The 20009-nt window shown below is 39.5% G+C and overlaps 1 protein-coding gene across 34 annotated transcripts in view; it reads left to right on the top strand.

Annotated features, from left to right (window-relative positions):
- LOC105691346 (mushroom body large-type Kenyon cell-specific protein 1) overlaps positions 1-20009 on the top strand; it is an 82836-nt gene that overhangs the window by 58954 nt on the left and 3873 nt on the right. For 31 of the 34 annotated variants that reach the window (XM_048653158.1, XM_048653154.1, XM_048653155.1 and 28 more), the window contains 6 exons: positions 11109-11584; positions 12050-12376; positions 12536-12799; positions 13112-13191; positions 15784-16165; positions 19492-19732. In XM_048653158.1, coding sequence (XP_048509115.1) covers positions 11109-11584; positions 12050-12376; positions 12536-12799; positions 13112-13191; positions 15784-16165; positions 19492-19732 — 1770 coding nt within the window. Of the gene's footprint in view, positions 1-11091; positions 11585-12049; positions 12377-12535; positions 12800-13111; positions 13192-15783; positions 16166-19491; positions 19733-20009 lie in introns of all 34 variants that reach the window. The other 3 variants (XM_048653159.1, XM_048653165.1, XM_048653160.1) reach the window with 3 other exon arrangements.

Genomic DNA, 20009 nt, shown 5'->3' with positions numbered 1-20009 from the left:
GCAAGATTGGACAGCGAGTCTGGTTTTTTGATGCATTTCCTTGTGCACTCGTAAATGCAGTTCGCGTATTTCCGGTGGATTTCGGGAACTATCGCATATCTCTCGAATGGCGACCGTCCCCATTGAACTTTTCCACTTTCATCTCTCTCCAAACTATTCGATCCAAGGCTACGACAATATACCACCTCGGTAACCCCCTTACCACCCTTTTCCTTCCCCTCCCTGGCCCCGGCACCTTTCGTTTCTCTCTTTACCCCGGAGGAAAGTCAGGGCAATGCAACCAAACGAAACGGAGTTCTAGTCCCAGTTCCAGTTCAAGTTTTACTTTTGCTCGTAGATCTAGTTTCAGTTCCGTTCCTTGTCTTTAGTTTCAGAACGAAATCTATAGGTGCGGTATAGGGGTTCTTAGCGGCGTCGTGTCGTCACCCTTGATATCGATTAAAGCTGCATCTAGGTAGCTAACGTATAGTTTGCGAAGCCACTTTGTCGTTTCCTATGGAGTGCGATCATTTTCGCTCAAACTTTCGCACAATTTCGAATTTTCCAAACCCCCGTGTAATAACATAGATTTTAATCAAACGACAAAAGGCCCGAAGGCTCCTACAATATCGCATTTAAAACTCGAATACGAGGAGATTTTTTTTTTGTCCCCCGATATACCCGCGAATTCGAATATACAGATATCGTACGGGCGACTGATATGATGGAATGAAAATTTGTAATTTAAAAAAAAATTAAAGGACACGAAATTTCGCACAATTTTCAATCGAGATTCGATCATCCGATGTCCGATTGCTTTCAATTCCGTGTTTGCGTTTCACGCCGCAGTGCCGTTCATATTCCTATTTATTATTCATATATATCATAGGGAAAAATGTTGTCGGATTCCGCGTATATAAACGGGAGGCACGAATTATTGGTAAAATCATATCGACGCGTAGTTGGGTCAGCATGCTTTGTGTAATATTCAAATTGATTTGCAACCATTATATGAAATTATTTTCAACGATCTTTAAACTCTGATTGTTTGTTAATTCGGTAAATACGCTATATGTAACGCGATGAGCTTCGTTCATTTTTTTTTCTTCCATTTATCGCACGTCCACGCTGAAACGGCAAATTTTCAACCGCTTCATCGAATGAACAATTTTTCATTTCGATTATGCCCTCTATTGTTCGACACGACTATTTTCGCATTCGGTTGGCAATTCATCGATAATTTGCACGAATCGGCGACACCTTAGACGATCCAAGTCAGAGGAAAAGCTCTCCTTCGATCCCCTCTGTGTACGCCGAAAGTTTCCTCTTCGGCGTCGGAAAACAGCTGCGCGCGAACGGTCGTCGTCGGTTGTGCGTATCGGCGGTTGTACGCGCGTATATAAAGTCGGCCTAAAATGTTTGCGAATCATGGAAGTAGGCGCGGGTCCGGGTACGCATCGTACGTAAGTGACGTCACGACGCTACGTCGTTCCTCACGTTGGGGTAGGCCTCTGATTTTGCCACCGCGACACCGTCACGCGCAGCCATGCAACCACCTGTACCCGGCGGACCGGCCGCGCCGAACCGACGCCGCAACCTACGCTTCCTCTTCACGTTACATTACGTTACGTTACACGCGTAACGCGTTGCACACCTTCGATTTTTCTTGGCCTACGCCGCTCGACCGCTTCGACTCGTAATCACCCGCACTTGCGATTATAGTTAGTTAACCACTTCAATTGTAACGATGATTCTCTCAATGGTTTTGCCTCGTCGATTGCACAAGGATCTGTGATTTTTCCTTTCTTTTATTCTCGGTGAAAGTGTATCTACGCACTCGTTATGTCCGGTGGAGGATGTTTAGAAACAAATGAGTTCGAGACAGTTCACAAAATTATTATACTTCCTGATACAAAGCAGATTTGTATTTGGTAGATTATACAAATCGCGTAACTGTACTTATAGAGATGGTCGCTCTTCTCACCTTTCGGTATAGGATGTGATAAGCAGGTGGCTGCGACTAATTGAATTGTTGAAAATACTGGCCTCTTTTGTTATCGGCATTACATTATTTCTGGCTGAATTCAATATTTATAATTAACTTTATTATTCGAATGGTAAACATACTGTAATATTTTGAATCAGATCGGATATTGTTGTATAAACAAAAGTCTTCGAGCTACGAATCATTGAGCACGTTAATTATTAGTTTACGTATACGTAAACGAGTATAATAGGTACAAAAACGGCTGAATTTATTCGATATAAAAGCAACAGACTTTAAACCGGACTGTCAACTTTACACGCGGCACAGGTATATTCCCTACGGATAAACACGTCGTTTGTTCATAAATCGGAAAAAGAAAAACTGACAAAAAACAAAAAAAAACAAAAAAAAAAATCTCGGGTACGATGTAAATGATTATCACATAACTTGTATGTAGGCATATGGAATTATTCTTCGATTCTTAATCATTATTCGTTCGATCAATAATTATCATCGTTATATTTGTACACTATGTAACACTCGTATGCAAATACCGATGTATATACCTACCTACTCGTGAAATTTCGATAAGCAGAATAAAAGAAGAGGAAAATTTTTATCGTTCTCTATCACATTTGAAATTGTTTTTTTTTTTTCATCTCGTGATGATATTAAAAAACGAATAGATGAAAATTCTTAACTAATATACGAAAGTGTTCTCCATAACGTAATATAACCCCCATAATGGAAACTAGGTCAGAAGGACCGTATAAAGTTCCACGGCTCTTCACCGTTACCCTGATGCACGTAGACTACTCGTTTTTTTCTTCTTTCTTTCTCTTTTCGTTCATTTTATTTTTTAATTTTATCTCTAAATATCGCGAGAATTTAGAATTCAGAATGTCGCGTCGACGTCGCGTAAAACTCGAAGAATTGAAACGAACGATGAGAAAAGAAATTCAGTCGGATATTATTCTCGGTGTCGAAATGACATTTATTCTCGTTAGAACCGTCATTGCGCAACTTGCGTGTACATACGTTGTCGAGCGTAATTTTTCGACTCACGTCCAACGACAATGGAAAATAAAATATGGTTCCGGTCGAAATCCGTGTTCTCATCCGAGTGAGTGGACGAGTGGGAAACGCGTAGTGGCGTTAGCGTTCCTCGGAATGTGGGCGCGTGCCTAACGTCACACCATTTTCTAATCCAGAACCGAATGGCCTCCAAACCGGCCAATCGTGTAGCGGCAATTTTCGTCCCATTCATATAACACCGCGCCCGGGCTCCCGCCAGTTCTTCGCCGAAGGATTCTAATCTGGTTTCTACCAATCGGAGGTTGACTTAGGCCTACACGCTCCGGACTATATAGCCTCGCGTTGTTTCGGAGTGGGGCGGTGAGAAAAAATTTTATATATAGATATATATATTCAGGTCTGTACACACTCGTACGTGAACGTAGGAACGGCACAAGGCTGTTCTTTGTCCTAAAGTGTACCACTAAACCCACTAAACTGCAAAATTATATACATCGTTGTATGTAAATAGGGTAGCATGTACATAGCTATATATGTTCCATAGGCATATAGTAAGTATATGTTTATATGCTAACGATCACTGAAGAAAGATATAAAACGGACAACCGGTTTTCTTACCGTGTGACCCTCGCATTCATTGCGTTATATATTTAAAATAAGACGAGACGTATTTCGCGTGAACGTGTATGGGTATACCGCTAAAGAGAAAATGGTTGAAGAGATTTCGTGCAGGTCTTTGGCGACCCGTTAGGATTCAAATTATTTCAAATTTGTCGAAACGATTGTCTACCGTTGAGAGAAACGTCGAAATTCAATCATTTTTTTTCTTTTCGCCAAAGAGCTGACTTTTCAAAATGAAACCCGCTACGCGGATCCGACGGTGTCTGTCCACTTGTGATTTTTTCAAAACTGAAAACTGATATCGACGTTTTACGTAATTCGATAAAGTAAAATCGAGGATATCGGCATTATACCATCGCCATTATCTCATTTGACCAGTTACACGGAGGATAACGATGTATTTTCAAAAGACCAGCAACGATGTCGGTAAATCCGATTCTTTTTTTTTCTTTTGCTTTCTTCAATTTTATATGCACAATTGAGTACGATAAGCGTGAAGTGCTGCGAATATGTCCTCGTCTGATAACTAAAATTATCAAATTGCGAAGAAAAAATGAAAAATTGTTGAAAAAGAAACTCCGAGCGAAATTCTTTGTACATCGCATTATTTCTGATCGTTAGTGTAGATAATTTACGCCTTGAATTGCGTGTACACCGAATGATCATTTTTCTCACTCGACGTGCATCAGCCGATAAGTCGAAATAATATATATAATCTTATTTGATTCTCTATACATTCGAAATGCGATTAATCGTTGCTGCGGATACATTATATACGTATACATATCCCCTCGTCGTTGAGATTAGGATGAAAAAAAAAGGAAAAGAAATCCATCGCGCTTACATTTAATCAGTTTGCCGAATGCGCTATCTACTCTCGTCTATAACGTATGTACATCTACATGATGCGTTTGGTATACATATACATACACATAACGCACGTCTACGTTCGAATATAATATATATATAATAACGATGTGTTTTTAAAACAAGATGGCGGAATTCCGAGGCATCGATGAAAAGTATGTAATCTCGCGTTAAGTTGGACGCAGTCCGCGGTTATAAGGCGCGTATATGCGTTATAATGTCATCCCAAGTTCGGAAGTGTTCGGGCTTTTCTAGAATAAATCTGCGTAGAACCGTGAATCACATACGTACAGAGTAATATATTACATCGACATTTATTTCGCATATATACGTAAAATACAATTACATGTAGATTTCAGGCAAAGACTTCAAGGACGCGATATAATACTGTCCCGGTACCCGCGTCTGCATGCAGCGTACCCGCGTATCCATATACATATATTTATCTATGCGGTTAAAACTCTTCTACAATTATTATTATTGTTATCATCATCATTATCATTTACTATTAATTTATTAGTCAACGCACGCTACGTACATATCGCTGCTATATTCACGTATACGTATGTACATGTATACGTAATGTAGCCGGAGAACAACTCATCCGCATAGTACATTGAATAGTGAAACTATAATCGTGCGATTATTGTACGATTTACAATGCGGCGGCAATCTCTCTCTCTCTAATCGAGCGCTGCACGTCGTTGAATATGTCGTCACCAAAAAGTACAGAAAATTATTCCGATTTCGCTATTACACGTCTATTAAAAGTAGATATAACGTTCAACTTGTGCTACACACATACGCGATATTTCAAATCTTTACATTAATTACAATAATTAATAGAAACTTGAATATTCAAACTGCTGCTGCAGTCCTTATTGCTAGATGTGTACACATAATGTATAACTTTATGCTGCACATATCAGACTTTGATGCTTTGAACAATTCCGAGTGTTACGGAAAAAAATTAAAAACTCCGCAACAACATCGTAATTCATATATACCTACGTACGTACGTATGTACATTGTATATATGTATGAAAAAAAAAAAAAAAAAATGAGACAATTTTTTTGCCTCGAGGAATCTTACGTTACATTTATATATTTATATTGAAATTGATTTATTCATCGTTTGATATTTCTCTTTTCCAACTTCCTCGGAATTGCATCAGAATAAAATTCCAATGTTATTTGAAAAGTGATCGTTATATGCTTGTGTGCATATATAAATGGGTATTTGAGTACGGATATAATGGGACTAATTTTGACCTACTGCGTCAGAGAAGAAGCCTGCAATTGCAATTTAGTTCCTCGCTCAAGATGTGAGATGTGAGGCCGTGCTTATTAGCTCGTCGTATATAGGTATGGTTGTAGTGAATTGATGATTAAACTCAGAGGTTGTAATGAAAAATAATTATCGATTGCCTGAATCTGCAGTAATTACCGGATTCCGAAACGACGCGATTTTATTTGATTTATTTGATTTTCGTTTTTGTTTTTTTTGTTTTTCTTCTCTTCGTCGGTGAATTTTCATGTTTAAAATCGTATAATTAATGCATAAAATCTGAGTAAGTAACTACCTATGATTAAAAAAAAAAAATAAATAAAATTAAATAAAGTTTTTAAAAAAAAAAACGACTTATCGTTGTAAAGCGAACGATAAATTCTTGCAGAAATAGAGGATAGAAAAAAATAAAAAATGAAGAGAAAAAAAAAAGAACGAATTCTTTTTTCATACATTACCATAGTGACGAGTTCGTTAACGAATAGAGACGTTTCATAACGTAAGTGAAAAATGAAAACTGGTATACGTATAGGTGGTACACCGTCGTTATGGGGTGCTTCGGTACTCGATGGAAAGAACTTTTAGCAGGGCGAACTCGAAGAACGTACATACCTGTACGTACGTATACGTACAGTTTATGTATACGTATATTGAAATACAGGGCTATTATGCAGCGGTAGCGTTTGCACCGGAAACATATTCTTTTGTTTACCTCACACTCGCGACCATAGTTATATCGAGCTTTTTAACATTTTGCAGCTTTTCATTTTGTAGTCGGGAGGAGAGAAAAAAAAAAAAAAAAAAAAAGAAGCGAATTTTTTTTATTTAGCTTCTTTTCAAACCGAGGGTATACGTTAGGTGTCCCGTGACCCGTTGATCCGTTGCACGATTTCGCGTTCGATTGTCTCATTTTTACGATTGTCGTTTTTAATTCGACAACAAATATTGCAAACGTACCTGCACCGTATTAATGACTGGTGAGCGATGATTACACGTCGTTTGCATTAGGCAGGTTGTGACCGTAGCTCGCGACAGTTATCGCCAGCGATTTTATTGGCTTCGAAGTCAATCGCAGTTCGTAGTAGATCCTGCATCTCATAGTAGATATATATATATGGCAAGGCTACCGTTGTAGTATACCTATACTACGTGTTTCTAATGCATACAGTTTATAGGCAGATATGTACATATATATGGGACACGTAACAACCACCCAGTTCCCCGCATAGCTTTGAGGTCACTATCGCCTATTCATTTTCTCCCTTGTCCCGCCGTGCAACGCAGCGCGGGTTCCGATATAATAATACTACGAACGACCCGACCACCGTTTATTCATGGCCGCATCGCGGCGATCGGGCGGCGTGGTCCGCAGCAGCTGGTCATACCGTTGCGTGAACCAATACTACGGATACTGTACGCCAAACTTTTACTATCGATATGAAATATGGATACCTGTCAATCGCCGAAAACTGCATCGGCGTATATCCCGGTTATATGCCGAAAAAAAAAAAAAGATTTATACCCGCGATAAACTGCACAGTCGAATTGAAATCGTCCGTACTGTTAGTTTTTCTTTTTCTATGTTCTAGCTTCGTTCGTAATTTTTACGTATAAGCGCGATTAATTATTGCATTCCTCAGTAGTGGAAAAGAAAAAAAAAAAAAAAAAAACAGAAAGAAATACAAGAAAAATAACCATTCGAAAATATTGATCGTGATTCCGTGCAATTTATATTTCTACAGTCGTGCGGGGACAGTTTGCAGATAAGACGACGTCAAAATGATCGGGTAAACAATATTGGTAAATACCTGATAGATATGAGTAAAAAAAAAAAATGTAGAAAAAACATCGTAAAAAGAAAAAAAAAAAAAACCAGAAGTAGACGAAAAAAAAATTAAAACAACTATTCCAATAAAAATCGTGTGTGTGTGCGATGCAGGTAACTGCAGCACCTCGCGAAGGTTTACACAGCTCGATACACACACGCGGTGTACAAAATATATACGTGTAGATATCACATATTTTTTTTTTTTTTTTCTTTCTTTAAATGTATAGTAAATTTATCCCTACAACCGGCAGCACTATAGCAATTTCCATTAGTTGAAACATTTGACAAACATCTATAATTTATTCAGATGTTTTTCACATGCACGCAAAAACAGTTTTTACGCTGCACAATGTTAATACACGATGATGACGATCTATTATATTTCTTGTTATTAGGCCACGTCTATATCTTATATATATATATATATATATATATCGTACACGTACATTCGTATTGTATAGGCGAATGACATTGTGCACCACCAATGTAGGCGTACGTGTACGTATACGTTTGTTCAGATAATGCAATACGACACCGACGAGCTACTCGATGATAATTATTCACGAGCATAATTTGTGCACACATACGTGTACAAACGATCAACTATTGCAGCTTCGGGAATGTAATTGTAGATGCTTCACTTTTTCAAACAAATTAATTTAATCAAGACGTCGTATTCTTTTTCTTTATTTTCTTCTCCGTCATTCGCTGCGTCTTTTCTTTTCTTTTTTTTTTCCTCTTCACTCTTGAATCCTTCGTCTTGTTTCTCGTGTGCACCGTGCTATCTTTCGTCCAATTATAATTATCGTTCTTATTTTTAACATCGACGATGTGCTCGATTATTAAAAAATCATCGACGTCCGCTTGCTTGTTCTTAAATTCTTCGCGTCCGTTTTCTCGATTGTCTTCGATTTTGTTGAAACGAAATAAAACAAAAGTCGAGTCGTAATTTGAATCCGGTTTTTCTTCGATTTGATTTCGTCGGGCATTAAATCGTTAGACGTCGGACGCCGTTGGTGGCGTCACTCCACGGTGGTGATGGGAAACTTATAATTAGTCGCGATGACGATTACACACGCGGAATTTTGAGCGGTATTATAAAGTATGACTCTCAATTTACCGGATAGTTGCAATTCTATCGAACGTCAATTATCGCTGTGACTAATTTCCAAGCAATACAAGTAAATCGTCGATGTCGAATGATATTCGATTTTTAATTATGAGAGATCGAAGCTCCATAGCGAGAAAATTATCTGAAGACGTTCGATCGATTCGTTTGCGAAAATGTCATTTCGACAAAATTTCGCAGAAATGAATAGCATCGTTTTCGAAATCGACTCTTCGATGCGGGGCGTCTCCGGTAGCCTCGTAGTCGACGGTTCATTTTTTTTTTTTCCACCTCCAGTTTGTTTGAGGAGATTTACGAGACGACCGTAGTTTCATGTACGTGCGCCAGTCATTAATCCGCTTCGACGAATAACATAGTACCCTTTTATTCGCCAGCTCTTTCCTAGAATCGTGTTTTATCCGCGGGCGCCCCTAATGACCGAAGGTGTCGCGCAACTACTGCACATTAGGTATAGGTCTACCTGTACACCTACCAAGTAACAAAATCAATCGCGGTAAAATGGAAGGTACATGGCGGTACGTGTTGGATGTGTAACTGCGACGTGTACACGTATATCGGTATGAAAAATTGTCCGAGTGCAACACCGCAGGGGGTTCGTGCGCACAAAGCGAGTGGCTTTTAGTACGGCAGTTCGCTAATCATTGTATTCGAATATTTATCTTTATAGAAGAATCAACGGGATATAATAGACGGTTGAAAACAGATAAAACGCAAACATATTCAGTCGCATGTGTGTAATCGGCCTAATTCCCGTTTCCGATTCAAAGTGATCGATTCCTAAATCGATTGTAATTCTCATCGAACGAATCGCCGTTGCAAAAAAAACAATTAGGTGAATTATACGATTGAAAAATGGTATAATCGCGTCATAGCGACAATAACTCGATAACGGTCGTTAGGGACTGTTCGCACGTACTACGTACATAGAACGTGAATTTATAAATTTAGGCATTTGCATTTGGTTAGTTTCGCAGAACTGAAATATAAATCGTTGAATTCATTATTCAAATGATAACATGCTGTGGCTGCATGCGCCAAAGCTTTCGTCATTTAACGGGTCACGCGGTAAAAAGAGAAAAAAAAAAAGAAAAAAAAAGGGAAAAAGAATAAATCTGGGGTGATAATACAATGCTTACGTGTTTCGTGCCTTTGTTGTATCGATTAAATTTTTTCCTCTATTTTCGATAGTCAGTTTTTTTTGCTTTACTTTTCAAGATCTCAAACATGATGCGCGATCGTACATGTTGAGAAAAATGCACTTTATCTTAACTGCAGCGTTTCAACCATTGGGATTTTTCATTCGCTTTATTTTTACACACACGATCCGCGACAGACCGCAAATCTCTTCATGGAACCTGTGGCACCGCTTTTATTTATTTATTTATTTATTTTTTTTTCCATCCTCATCCTAAAGATGGACTGTTTCACGCTTATCAAGAATCCAGCACCAACGGATATTGCGTTTTCCGTTTTCTATGTTACCCAGAGAACGGTGAACTTGGCGCGATGCAGCGACAGAAAGTTGCATCGAGATCCCCGCGATTCCGTTGCACTCGTTTCATATCTTCGTTCAACTGCAATGATTAACGACGACTCGGTGAAAAGGAATTGAAACGTAAAACTCTATTCCTCGGTCTCCGTCTCAATTACGTTAACGTCGAATCGAACGAACGAATATCGTGAACACCTTATCGTTGTTACTAATTAGTGCCCATAGTCATGTAAGTACATTACGCGAGCAACGATTGATTTGAACGCGGTCGAATAATATCGATGAAATTAACTTACGAGCAGTGAGTTAACGTAGCCGTATCGACATCGTGTGGCAACGTGTGCGTGCCCTCACGATACAGTGGTGTACACGTGGTAATAAAGTTTGTTAACGGAATTCCAAACCTACCGTACATACATCGGCATTCTTCGAATGACAATAAAACTATAAAGTTTTACGCGTAAACCACTCGGCACGTGTAAAAGCTGTCGACGAACGACAATTTTTCGTGAAAAAGAAAAATTTTCGATGAAAAACGTAACGTGTAAAAAGACACGATAGCTCACCCACCTCCTACCTACCCTGTATCGTATCGCTCCCGATTCTTCTTGTGCATGCTGGTAATGACGAGACGAGTGATGTGAATTCGTGTGAAAGTATTTTTGAAAATATTTCATGTTCTTTGAAACAATAGAAAACAAATGAATTTCTCTGATCGTAAGAATGATCAATTTTGCAAGAAGCTATTTCGAATAACTCGACATCATTTCTAGTTTCAATGAATCATTGACGATGTGAGTGAGTGTGTGAACACGAACATAGAACGCTTGCGGTTCAAGTAATCGCTCATCGTTGTTTGATTTAGTTGTGGTGGTGTTGCAGGTCTAGAAAGGGTAGCGGAAGAATTGATGGGCCGTAGGAGATGGAAGCTTTACCAAGATACACTATACAGCAGCAGTCGCAGTGCATCGATAACCCAAGCACACCATCTCCATCCGGCATCGCTCTGCCAAGATCAAACCGTCAACAGAAATCATCACCATCAAACGGTGCAGTCGGGGGCTGCGACGGTTGCATTTCAGAGGGTGAAACAGGAACCCCATATACAAAATCGCGATCATTGCGCCGGCGAGGATCTGCAGGAACAGGAAAAGCGGGCGGAGGAGGAGGAGGTTGTAGGACTGAGGTCGGAGGACATAAAGGTAGAAGTTGCGGATCGGGACCAGGGCCAGGAGGAGGATTTAGAGGACAAAATTGTAGAGGACAACTCGAGGGATACGAGCCCTCTGCGCACACTGAACTCACCACTCGTTCGAGAACAAAACCCATCCAACGTTATCGACACGGACGGGGTCAAGGTTGGTTCGTTTGTTCAATCTCGTCGTATGAAAAAATACCTCTCACCTTTTCAACCGTTCGTCAAACTGTACGAAATTTCGAATCGATGTCTCGGAGATCATCAGAGCACTTTGAGAAAAAACAAAAAAAAAAAAAAAAAAACACAATATTCTCGTTTTTCCAACCTCGAACAATGCTATTCAGGTGTCTTGATGATGTGATAAATCTGTTCAATGAATACCCTTCATCTATTTACTGTTAAACTGCACCGGTGAATTCAAACTTTGTTGGTTAATAGTATCGAGGTTGATCGACGTCATTCAGGAGCTTATGAACTGTTTTTCGTTTTTATCGGTCAGACGTACCTAAATGCTTGTCTATCTTTCGACGTACACGCGTAGCGTATTTAGATATAAATAGAACGTTTGCGATTGGCTTCTTCGTACGATTTCGTGAAATAAAAATATTTTTCTCGTTTATTTCAGGAACGAACGGAAGAAATCGCGTTGGAGCGGATACAGGGGACACAAGGACTTTTGAGGGTGAAGAAAGAGGAGGAACTTCAGGAAGTACCGAGTTCTGTGGGAGTTTTGCAATCCTGTACAGAGGACGGGATACGGTCAGTAACCTCGGTGAGCAAAGAAGCGGAGGAACAAAGATTTGCTACGGAGAACAGGGTCAAACAATCGCCGTATCTTGGAATCGGTATATCGAACAGACGTTCGAGTCCTCCGCCAGTGGACTGGAAGCCCTTGGACAAGTGCTACCTCTGCCTCGATGGCAAGCTGCCGCACGACGAACAACCGCCCCTTGTGAGTGAAAAGACGATTATTAGTGCTGAAAGTAAATTATTGGCTCGTGAAAAGATCTCGATATTATTTTCTCGTTAAGAGAGAACAAAATCATATCGAATCAAAACATCCGACGAAGTTCGGAGACCCTAATCCGCGACGAAACAATCGACATTTCAGAGTCCGCAAAGTGAGAGCAGTAGTAGTTCTCGATCTGCAGAATCCCCGATGTCGGTTCAGGTGGACCCAACGATGGCCGCATCGTTGGCGGCAGTGGCAGCCCTCAGTGGTGCTACCGGAGGTGCTGCTGGATATCCAACTCTTTTACCACAGTGGTGTTTACCCCCTAGGGAGGCACCCCGGGTCGGGGTACCGGCCCATCAGGAAAGCGCGGCTGTGGTCGACCAACCACTTGACCTCTCGGCCAAACCCCGAGTCTTTCAGGTGAGTTCAATTCCACTAATGTCAAAAAGTGCACCGTGCTTCGTGATCAAAGACTGGGGGGAGGGATGAGGATGAAGGGGATCTATCGAAGAATACTTTCTGCAAAGCTCTTCGGAATTACTGTCGCTTCAAAAAGAAGTAGAGAAAAAAATCCTGATGTTTTATCATTGACCGTGCAACGTGGAAGATTCAAAACCTTCCAAATATACCATTATAGTCATTCGCAGTCCGCGGTATGGGAGGTCGTCGCCATATTTCCAGGGGTTTTTTTATTTATCATCACGGTCAACGCCTGCAATATTTCTGTTCCAGGATAACAACATATCTCTACTCGAACAACAAAAAATACCTCTGAGAATGCCGACTGGAATCGATCCAAAGAGCATCTTCAAGTAAGTTCGATTTCATTAAACAAATTCGTATCGATCATTTCGTTGTGCGATCTTGTTCGTACTCGATGCATACACATCGAAAAAAGCCGATCAAAGTGTCATTTTTAATCATTCGTTCATTCTTCCTATTATTTTTTTTATTATAATTATTGTTACACCAGCGAGTGTTCCGTGTTGCGCCTATGCAACGCAGCGATTTATTTCCGATAACGTAGGAGAATGCGAGTAATTAACGGTCAACCTGATATCGTGTATTTGAATTGCTTTTTGATTCGGAATGTACGCGCGACGCATTCATTACTCCTGTTGCAAGTCTCGAGTGAAAATTTACACGGTGATAAGAGCGAACACCCCGCCCGATTGTTGTACCGTGTCTAGACTTTTAACCACTCTTAACTTTTCTCATGACGTAACGATCGTTTTAAAAGAGATGCGATTTCAATCTAGCATTCTTACATGCCAATCCAAGCCGCAATTTAATTTAACCAATCTGCATCGAGCGTTTGGAAACTCTTGTGAATCACACCCTAATGACTAATGTCTCTTCTTGCTGTTACGAAGCATTGTTTTGCAACAATTTCATTTGCCGTCGTTGCAACGCTCACGTGCTGCAGTGTTTTTTTTTTTTTCTACGTTTTATTTTTTTCTCCTTTTTCTTTCCAATGCGATTATCGAAGATTGTGATAAATGTTGACCTTATCCACTGCCACTTTTAGAAATTTTCGATACATCGAGTGCTTTTTATCGCACTGTATGCCAGTGGTTTGTGGTTCGGAAAAAAAGTTTTTTTTTTTTAATTTTTCTTTTTTTTGATTCGTATAAAAAATTTCGAAATTGTTTCGGAATTACCGCATGCCATTAAGGTTTTCCAGAAGAATCGATTCGGGCTGGAACTTTTAGTACAGTTTAGAAAAGAAATGCAATAAATGTGACAATGTCGTCGGTGTTTTTTTTCACGTAACGTACGAGAGAAGAAAATCATGCGAGATCGACGAGTTTTAGTGGAACGTCTGCAGGGTAGCTGGCGGTAAGCTATCTTCTTTTAGCTCGTTACTCAAACGCCCCACTCCGAACCACCGTAAAAAATGGTTCGAGGGATCGATGCACTTTTATTTAGTTTTTCTTCTCTCTCTCTCTCTCTCTCTCTCTCTCTCTCTCTCTCTCTCTCTCTCTCTTTCCTTTATTTCATCTTTTATGTTATTCCCCCTTAAGGCAACTATAACATCGTGCGCATCGAATTCTTTTTTCATTTTTTATCGGTATTTTATTATTAGTCTATCTTCACCTCGATACATCGAGGTAGAACCGCAGCGGTTCGCGTAGCTTTTTCAGTACGTTGCATATTATTCATTTCTCACGCAAAGCGCATGTGCAGAATAACACATAGCCCAGTTTTCTGATAAGATATAGAACAACGAAACGAATGGTTGAGTCAAAATTCTTTCTCAACACCACAAGTACAAGCACACATGCTCTAACGCGATAAGTTATAAGCGGTATGAGAAATCAAGTGTCGAACATTTGAGAAATGCACGAGTTCGCGAGGATAAATTCTTCAAAACTCTGCATCTAGATTCGCTTGGTTCGAACAAATCTTCTGGTATTTGGTTTTGCGCGATAGCTAGATAAATTTTCAGCATAATTTGCCACACGTACAAAATTATCAATTGAACTTATTATAGGCTACTGGCGAGGGGTGACGGAAAAATAGCGAATATCGGACGACTGTAGTTTTATTATCTTTGGCAATTCAACGCTCACTCGACAGCTGATGGATTGAAAAAGAAGGGGAAATAGAATTGCAAACCAAACTTGCGAAAATGTACTTCGAAGAAAAGTTGCTTTCAAATTCATTGGCGAGATTGTCTTCTGAAAGCCTTTGTGTAACGAGGTGACCACTTCCTTTGCCTTGCGACACAAGGTTTAAATTGATATGTGTAAAAACAAATAATAACAAAATAATCGCGATAAGCCTACCGCTTCATGAGCTATGTGGATACGTTAGCGCATACATGTGTGGAATATACGTAGAGTAGGTATGTGCAGCACACTGAACATAGTCACACGTCCTCGGCTGCAATGCGTTTACGTGTACACATGCGTACGAAATGCACTTTTATCTTGGATTCTGTCTGAGTAGAGCAGTTCGTTGACCCCGCTAGGATGTGGTGGGGGTAGAGTTAAGTTGGGTTAGGGTTAAGTCAGGTCAGGTTTGGCTAGACCAGGGGTGAGCGGAGGGCTGGCGCGCTAATATTTCTCCTTTAAAAATCTGACATCATTAATGTTATCCGGTTTCAGGACACATAGAAACGTCGTGATTTCAATTTAAGTGAAAACAAAATTCTATCGATTCGTGTTTTCGAATCGATCTACTCCTCTCGAACACTCGTTCTTCCGACGTCACGGATAATCAATCACTCTTTTACCACGCGATGCATTTTCGGTGGCAAAAGTTGCCCCGTTGGTTGATAATTTTTTTTTTTTTTTTTTTCAAATTTCTCGTACCGCCAAATCGTTTGGACGCGTCGTTTTCGAGTGGGATTAACTCCGTTGCGTATCGGAGTTTCATTAGGACCCTTTTGTATGTTTTAGCAGTTCGTGTTACCGCGCGAAGCCACGTGTGACCGGTACCGGAGGTGTGGGAGGTGTTCACGGAGTGGTGGGTGCTGGTGGCGGGCGAAGAACTTACACGGAAGAAGAACTTCAGGCCGCATTAAGGGATATACAAAGTGGAAAACTCGGGACTAGAAGGGCTGCAGTTATCTATGGAATACCGCGAAGCACCCTTCGAAATAAGGTCTACAAGCTAGCGATGGAACGAGAAAGGGAAACGTCCCTGATATCGCTTTCACATCCCCATCATCATCACGAGACCAGTGTTGTGCCTTCTACACCCAATGCGTCTCCAATCGTCTCCGCATCCGTCTCCACGCCCGTCTGCCTGACTGCCACTCCGTCACCACAAGCGGACGAGGTAGGTTTTGGGGACGACTTCGAATTTTGCGAAGCGATAATATTTTACCAATGGAAATTGAGTCAATAATCGGGTCGGTTATCGGTAGATGTCATCTTTAATTCGTATACTACATGCATACCTATATTCTCATTTTAAAACGACGATCAACGATTCTTTGTATCAAACGGTCGTTAAATTCATTCACGCGACGAGCATTTAATAACAAGCTCCATTTGCCATTTTTCATATGAATAAATACGTCTGCCACGTGGGCACGGTATTCGAGAGTATTATGTTATATTAACAAATTTGTCGTATTTCTATATACGATTGTTATCGAAGTGTGGTTTTGGTTAGGAAGAACAAGAGATGCTTCCCCAAAACATACCTCTACCACGGCAATTTTGAAGATTATTGTGTAGATTTGTTTAGTCATGCTTTCCCATTACATTGTACTGCAACCACCTAGATTCGTTTGTTATCTCAGTTGTGACTATTGTTGTTGTTTATTTATTTATTTATTTATTTTTTACTTCTTCCACCTTCGGTACACCGTAATATCATCATCATCATCATCATCATCATTCTCACGAACATTTTGAAATAGAAATTGTTTTTAGCGGCTCCTTATTGCGAGTACATCGACTACTTTCATTTGTTTTTTCACTTTCAATCCGTAAATTCATTTATTTGAGAAAAGCTCACCGTCAAATTTACATGACATATTGCTATGCACTTTTACAGTTACAGGTCATCGAAATTTATTTCATTTCTTGCAAAGCAGCAACGTAAAAATAATATTGACAACGGCGGAGGTATACCTTTACTTGAGGTACACTAATTGCTTTAGTTTCCCTTCACAGAACTGCAGGATATTGTAAGAAAATGAAAGTACAAAAGAGTGCTTCGTGAAAAGGTTCCGCTAAGTGCATGACTTTAGTTTTTGCAAATCTTTCGGTGATTTTACTGATATAGTACCTATTTAAACTTAGTTATGCACTTTTACTAGCGTAGAAGCAAAGCACTGTGGATTTGAATCTAACTAGATAATTATTTTTTTCCTCTCTTTTTCGATATGCTTAGCAAATTTTATTCATTCACTATTGCCGTGAACTGTGAAGTGTCCTGAGCCTTTTGCACGGGCTGTAATGAATACCGAATTTTTTTTATCACCGCTATATAAATTTACGTGTACGTTGTAACGTAAACGCCAACATTGGCATCTAAGAAGATGAAGAGGTAAGTTTTGGGATAAAAAAATGACGAGATAAAATCGTAATAAAACTGCCGTTGTTATCAATTTTTGAAAAAAAACAACTCAAAACGTACCTCTGTGTTGTAAAATTTTGTACGACGGTACAAGCGTTGAAATTAATTGTAGAAACATTTGTTCATCGTACCCGGATTGCATAATTCATTTTATTTCATTTTCCAAATACCCACGTCATTATTGACGAAAACGTGAAAATTTCGCAATGAATATATATTCGACTGTCAAGATATTTTTGCACGTTCACAATTTGTATGATTGTATAATTGTTCGTTGGACGTTGATGTATTAATTTCATGCATTAATTAATTTCGATTATTACCATTTGCACTTCTATATCGTAGATATATTCGAGCTTATCATTTTAAATACCACGTGACGCACTACTGATTTAACTATTGCCAAGGTCTTTTCTGACGAGATCATCCCAATCTGATCTGAACTACGCATTTAATTTTAATTCGTCGTCGATTTTAATGGAGAGAAAAAGTCTCACGCCACATCAGGCCATCAGCGTATGATTATTTTCATTAGTATTTTCGCTTGACTGAGGAAAAAAAAACGAAAAATCCGATAAACCGATAAACGCGATTTCGATACAGATTTCCCTTTTTGGTATTTGTATGCGATTTTTCCCCCTCGTTCACTTTATTCTGATTTGTGGTGAATATTACCGATATCAAATATACCCTCGCCTCTATGATTTTGATTTTGACATCGCTATCTAACTTATACGTTTGAAACAGTATTCGCGGTTTACCATATATCATCAGACTATGAATAACTAGTTTGGCCTGAATGCATGATGCTTGGTCACACTGCAATTGCTTCAAGTAATGACATATCGGCACCTATCCGATTTCCCCTCAATCTGATATCACCTGACTAAAACCCAACCCTACCTCGTACGAAATTCAGTGTTGACATAGAATCCTGAACTGCGTTAAAACCGCAGCAGCATCAGGTTGAAATAAAAGACCTGAAAATTTGCAAGCGACGGAGTCACATAGTGATGCGTCGAAATTTTTTTTTTTTTTTTCTAAGCAGAGTTTATTTTCGGAAGAAAGTAGATGAAATAAAGTAGAGAATAAAAGAATGAAATAAAGAATACAACGAACAGAAATCTCGGCACCTCGAGAAAACAGTATGTGAAGTCGACCAATAGACCATCCGGAAGCCGTCCACAAACCAATCCAATTTCCGAATATGTATATAAGACGCCTGGCACTGTTTTACGTAATATTCTAGTTGAAACAAAATTCAAATCGTGTAAAAGTTTTGCAGAAAACGTTGATGAATACTCGAACTAGAGGTCAAAGATTAATGGAGTTTCTGAAATAGTGCAAGAGATCAATAAAAAGTAATTGCTATCGCAAATAAACTTCGGGTCAATTGGGATATCTTGCATAATTATATATTAGTGAATATTATGTAGACCAACTGCAGTATATTAGCTTAGAGTATCACGATCTTTGTAAATTCCATCCGCGACAAAAAAAAGAGACCATCGCCACAGCGTGTAACATCGTCGTGTGGTTTGACGGCCGTGTGGTTGAATTCGTAGTTGAAAAGACAATCAAAAATTTCGCCTTGAGCATCGAGTTACGAAACCCGGTAACTTTATCGAGACCGGATTGCTTTTGAGGAATAAACAAATCCAAATCCAAATGAATTGAATCAGTATTTTGTATTGTTGAAGTTATTGTAGCTCAAAACGTTCAAGCGATCGGTCAGAATTTACATCAGATGAGCTTTGAACTCGTAGTGTCACGTTGCGAAGAGATCGATTGAAAATTTTTGTACCGTTTTCTAATGTGGACTAACGTTTGCGGTGCTATTTTAAATAAAAGTGAAAAACAAAAGTTCTCAGATCTTTTTGAAAGAACGTTATTAGTTCCGTGGAGATCAATTACTGATGGTACATAGACATAGTTGATTAATATTATTTGAAATTTTCTCTCGAATCGTGATACTCGGTAAACTCGGAGTTCGAAATAATTTAGATTTTTTTCGTGCCTCCTCGCACACATTTAGTATAAGCTTGGCTGCATACTTCATACGTTTGTTTCCACAGGGCGACGACAAAGAATTATCCGGAGCAGAGGAGGAAAAAGAGGTGGAAAGAGTTCTACTGGAGCCGCTGATTTCTTTCGATGATTTCTTAAGATTTTCCGCCCTTAAAGGTGGAGATGGAGAATCCCTCAGGGCGTTACTCCAACGAAGACCTGAAACGGGGGCCGAAAGCTCGGGCTTCGAACAACAAGCAATTGCACCTTACATTCAAAGGATGCTGGCTGCCACAAGACCGTTCAAAGGTCTGTCTCTAGTTGTTTATCCCCTCTCCGCTTCTTTGTTCTTTTCTATCTCGTCTACCTTCAAATTCAGGCAAACCCTCGATCTTCTTTGGTGCTTCGTTGTGATTTTTTGTTCACACATTTTTGCGAGTGATAAAAATTTGCGATAAATTTCATGGAAGTTTTGACAGGGTGATTTCTTTGCGCTGTGTTCGTTCTCTAATTTCTCTGACCATATCAGGAGTGCTTTTATTCTTCTGCGGCTTTTTTCGCAATTCAAATTACTTGTTGTATCGAT

The sequence above is a fragment of the Athalia rosae genome, chromosome 3, assembly GCF_917208135.1.
Source record: "Athalia rosae chromosome 3, iyAthRosa1.1, whole genome shotgun sequence".
Classification (NCBI taxonomy): Eukaryota; Metazoa; Arthropoda; class Insecta; order Hymenoptera; family Athaliidae; genus Athalia; species Athalia rosae.
Note: the sequence above shows the minus strand (reverse complement) of the source record. Positions and strands in the feature narration are given on the sequence as shown.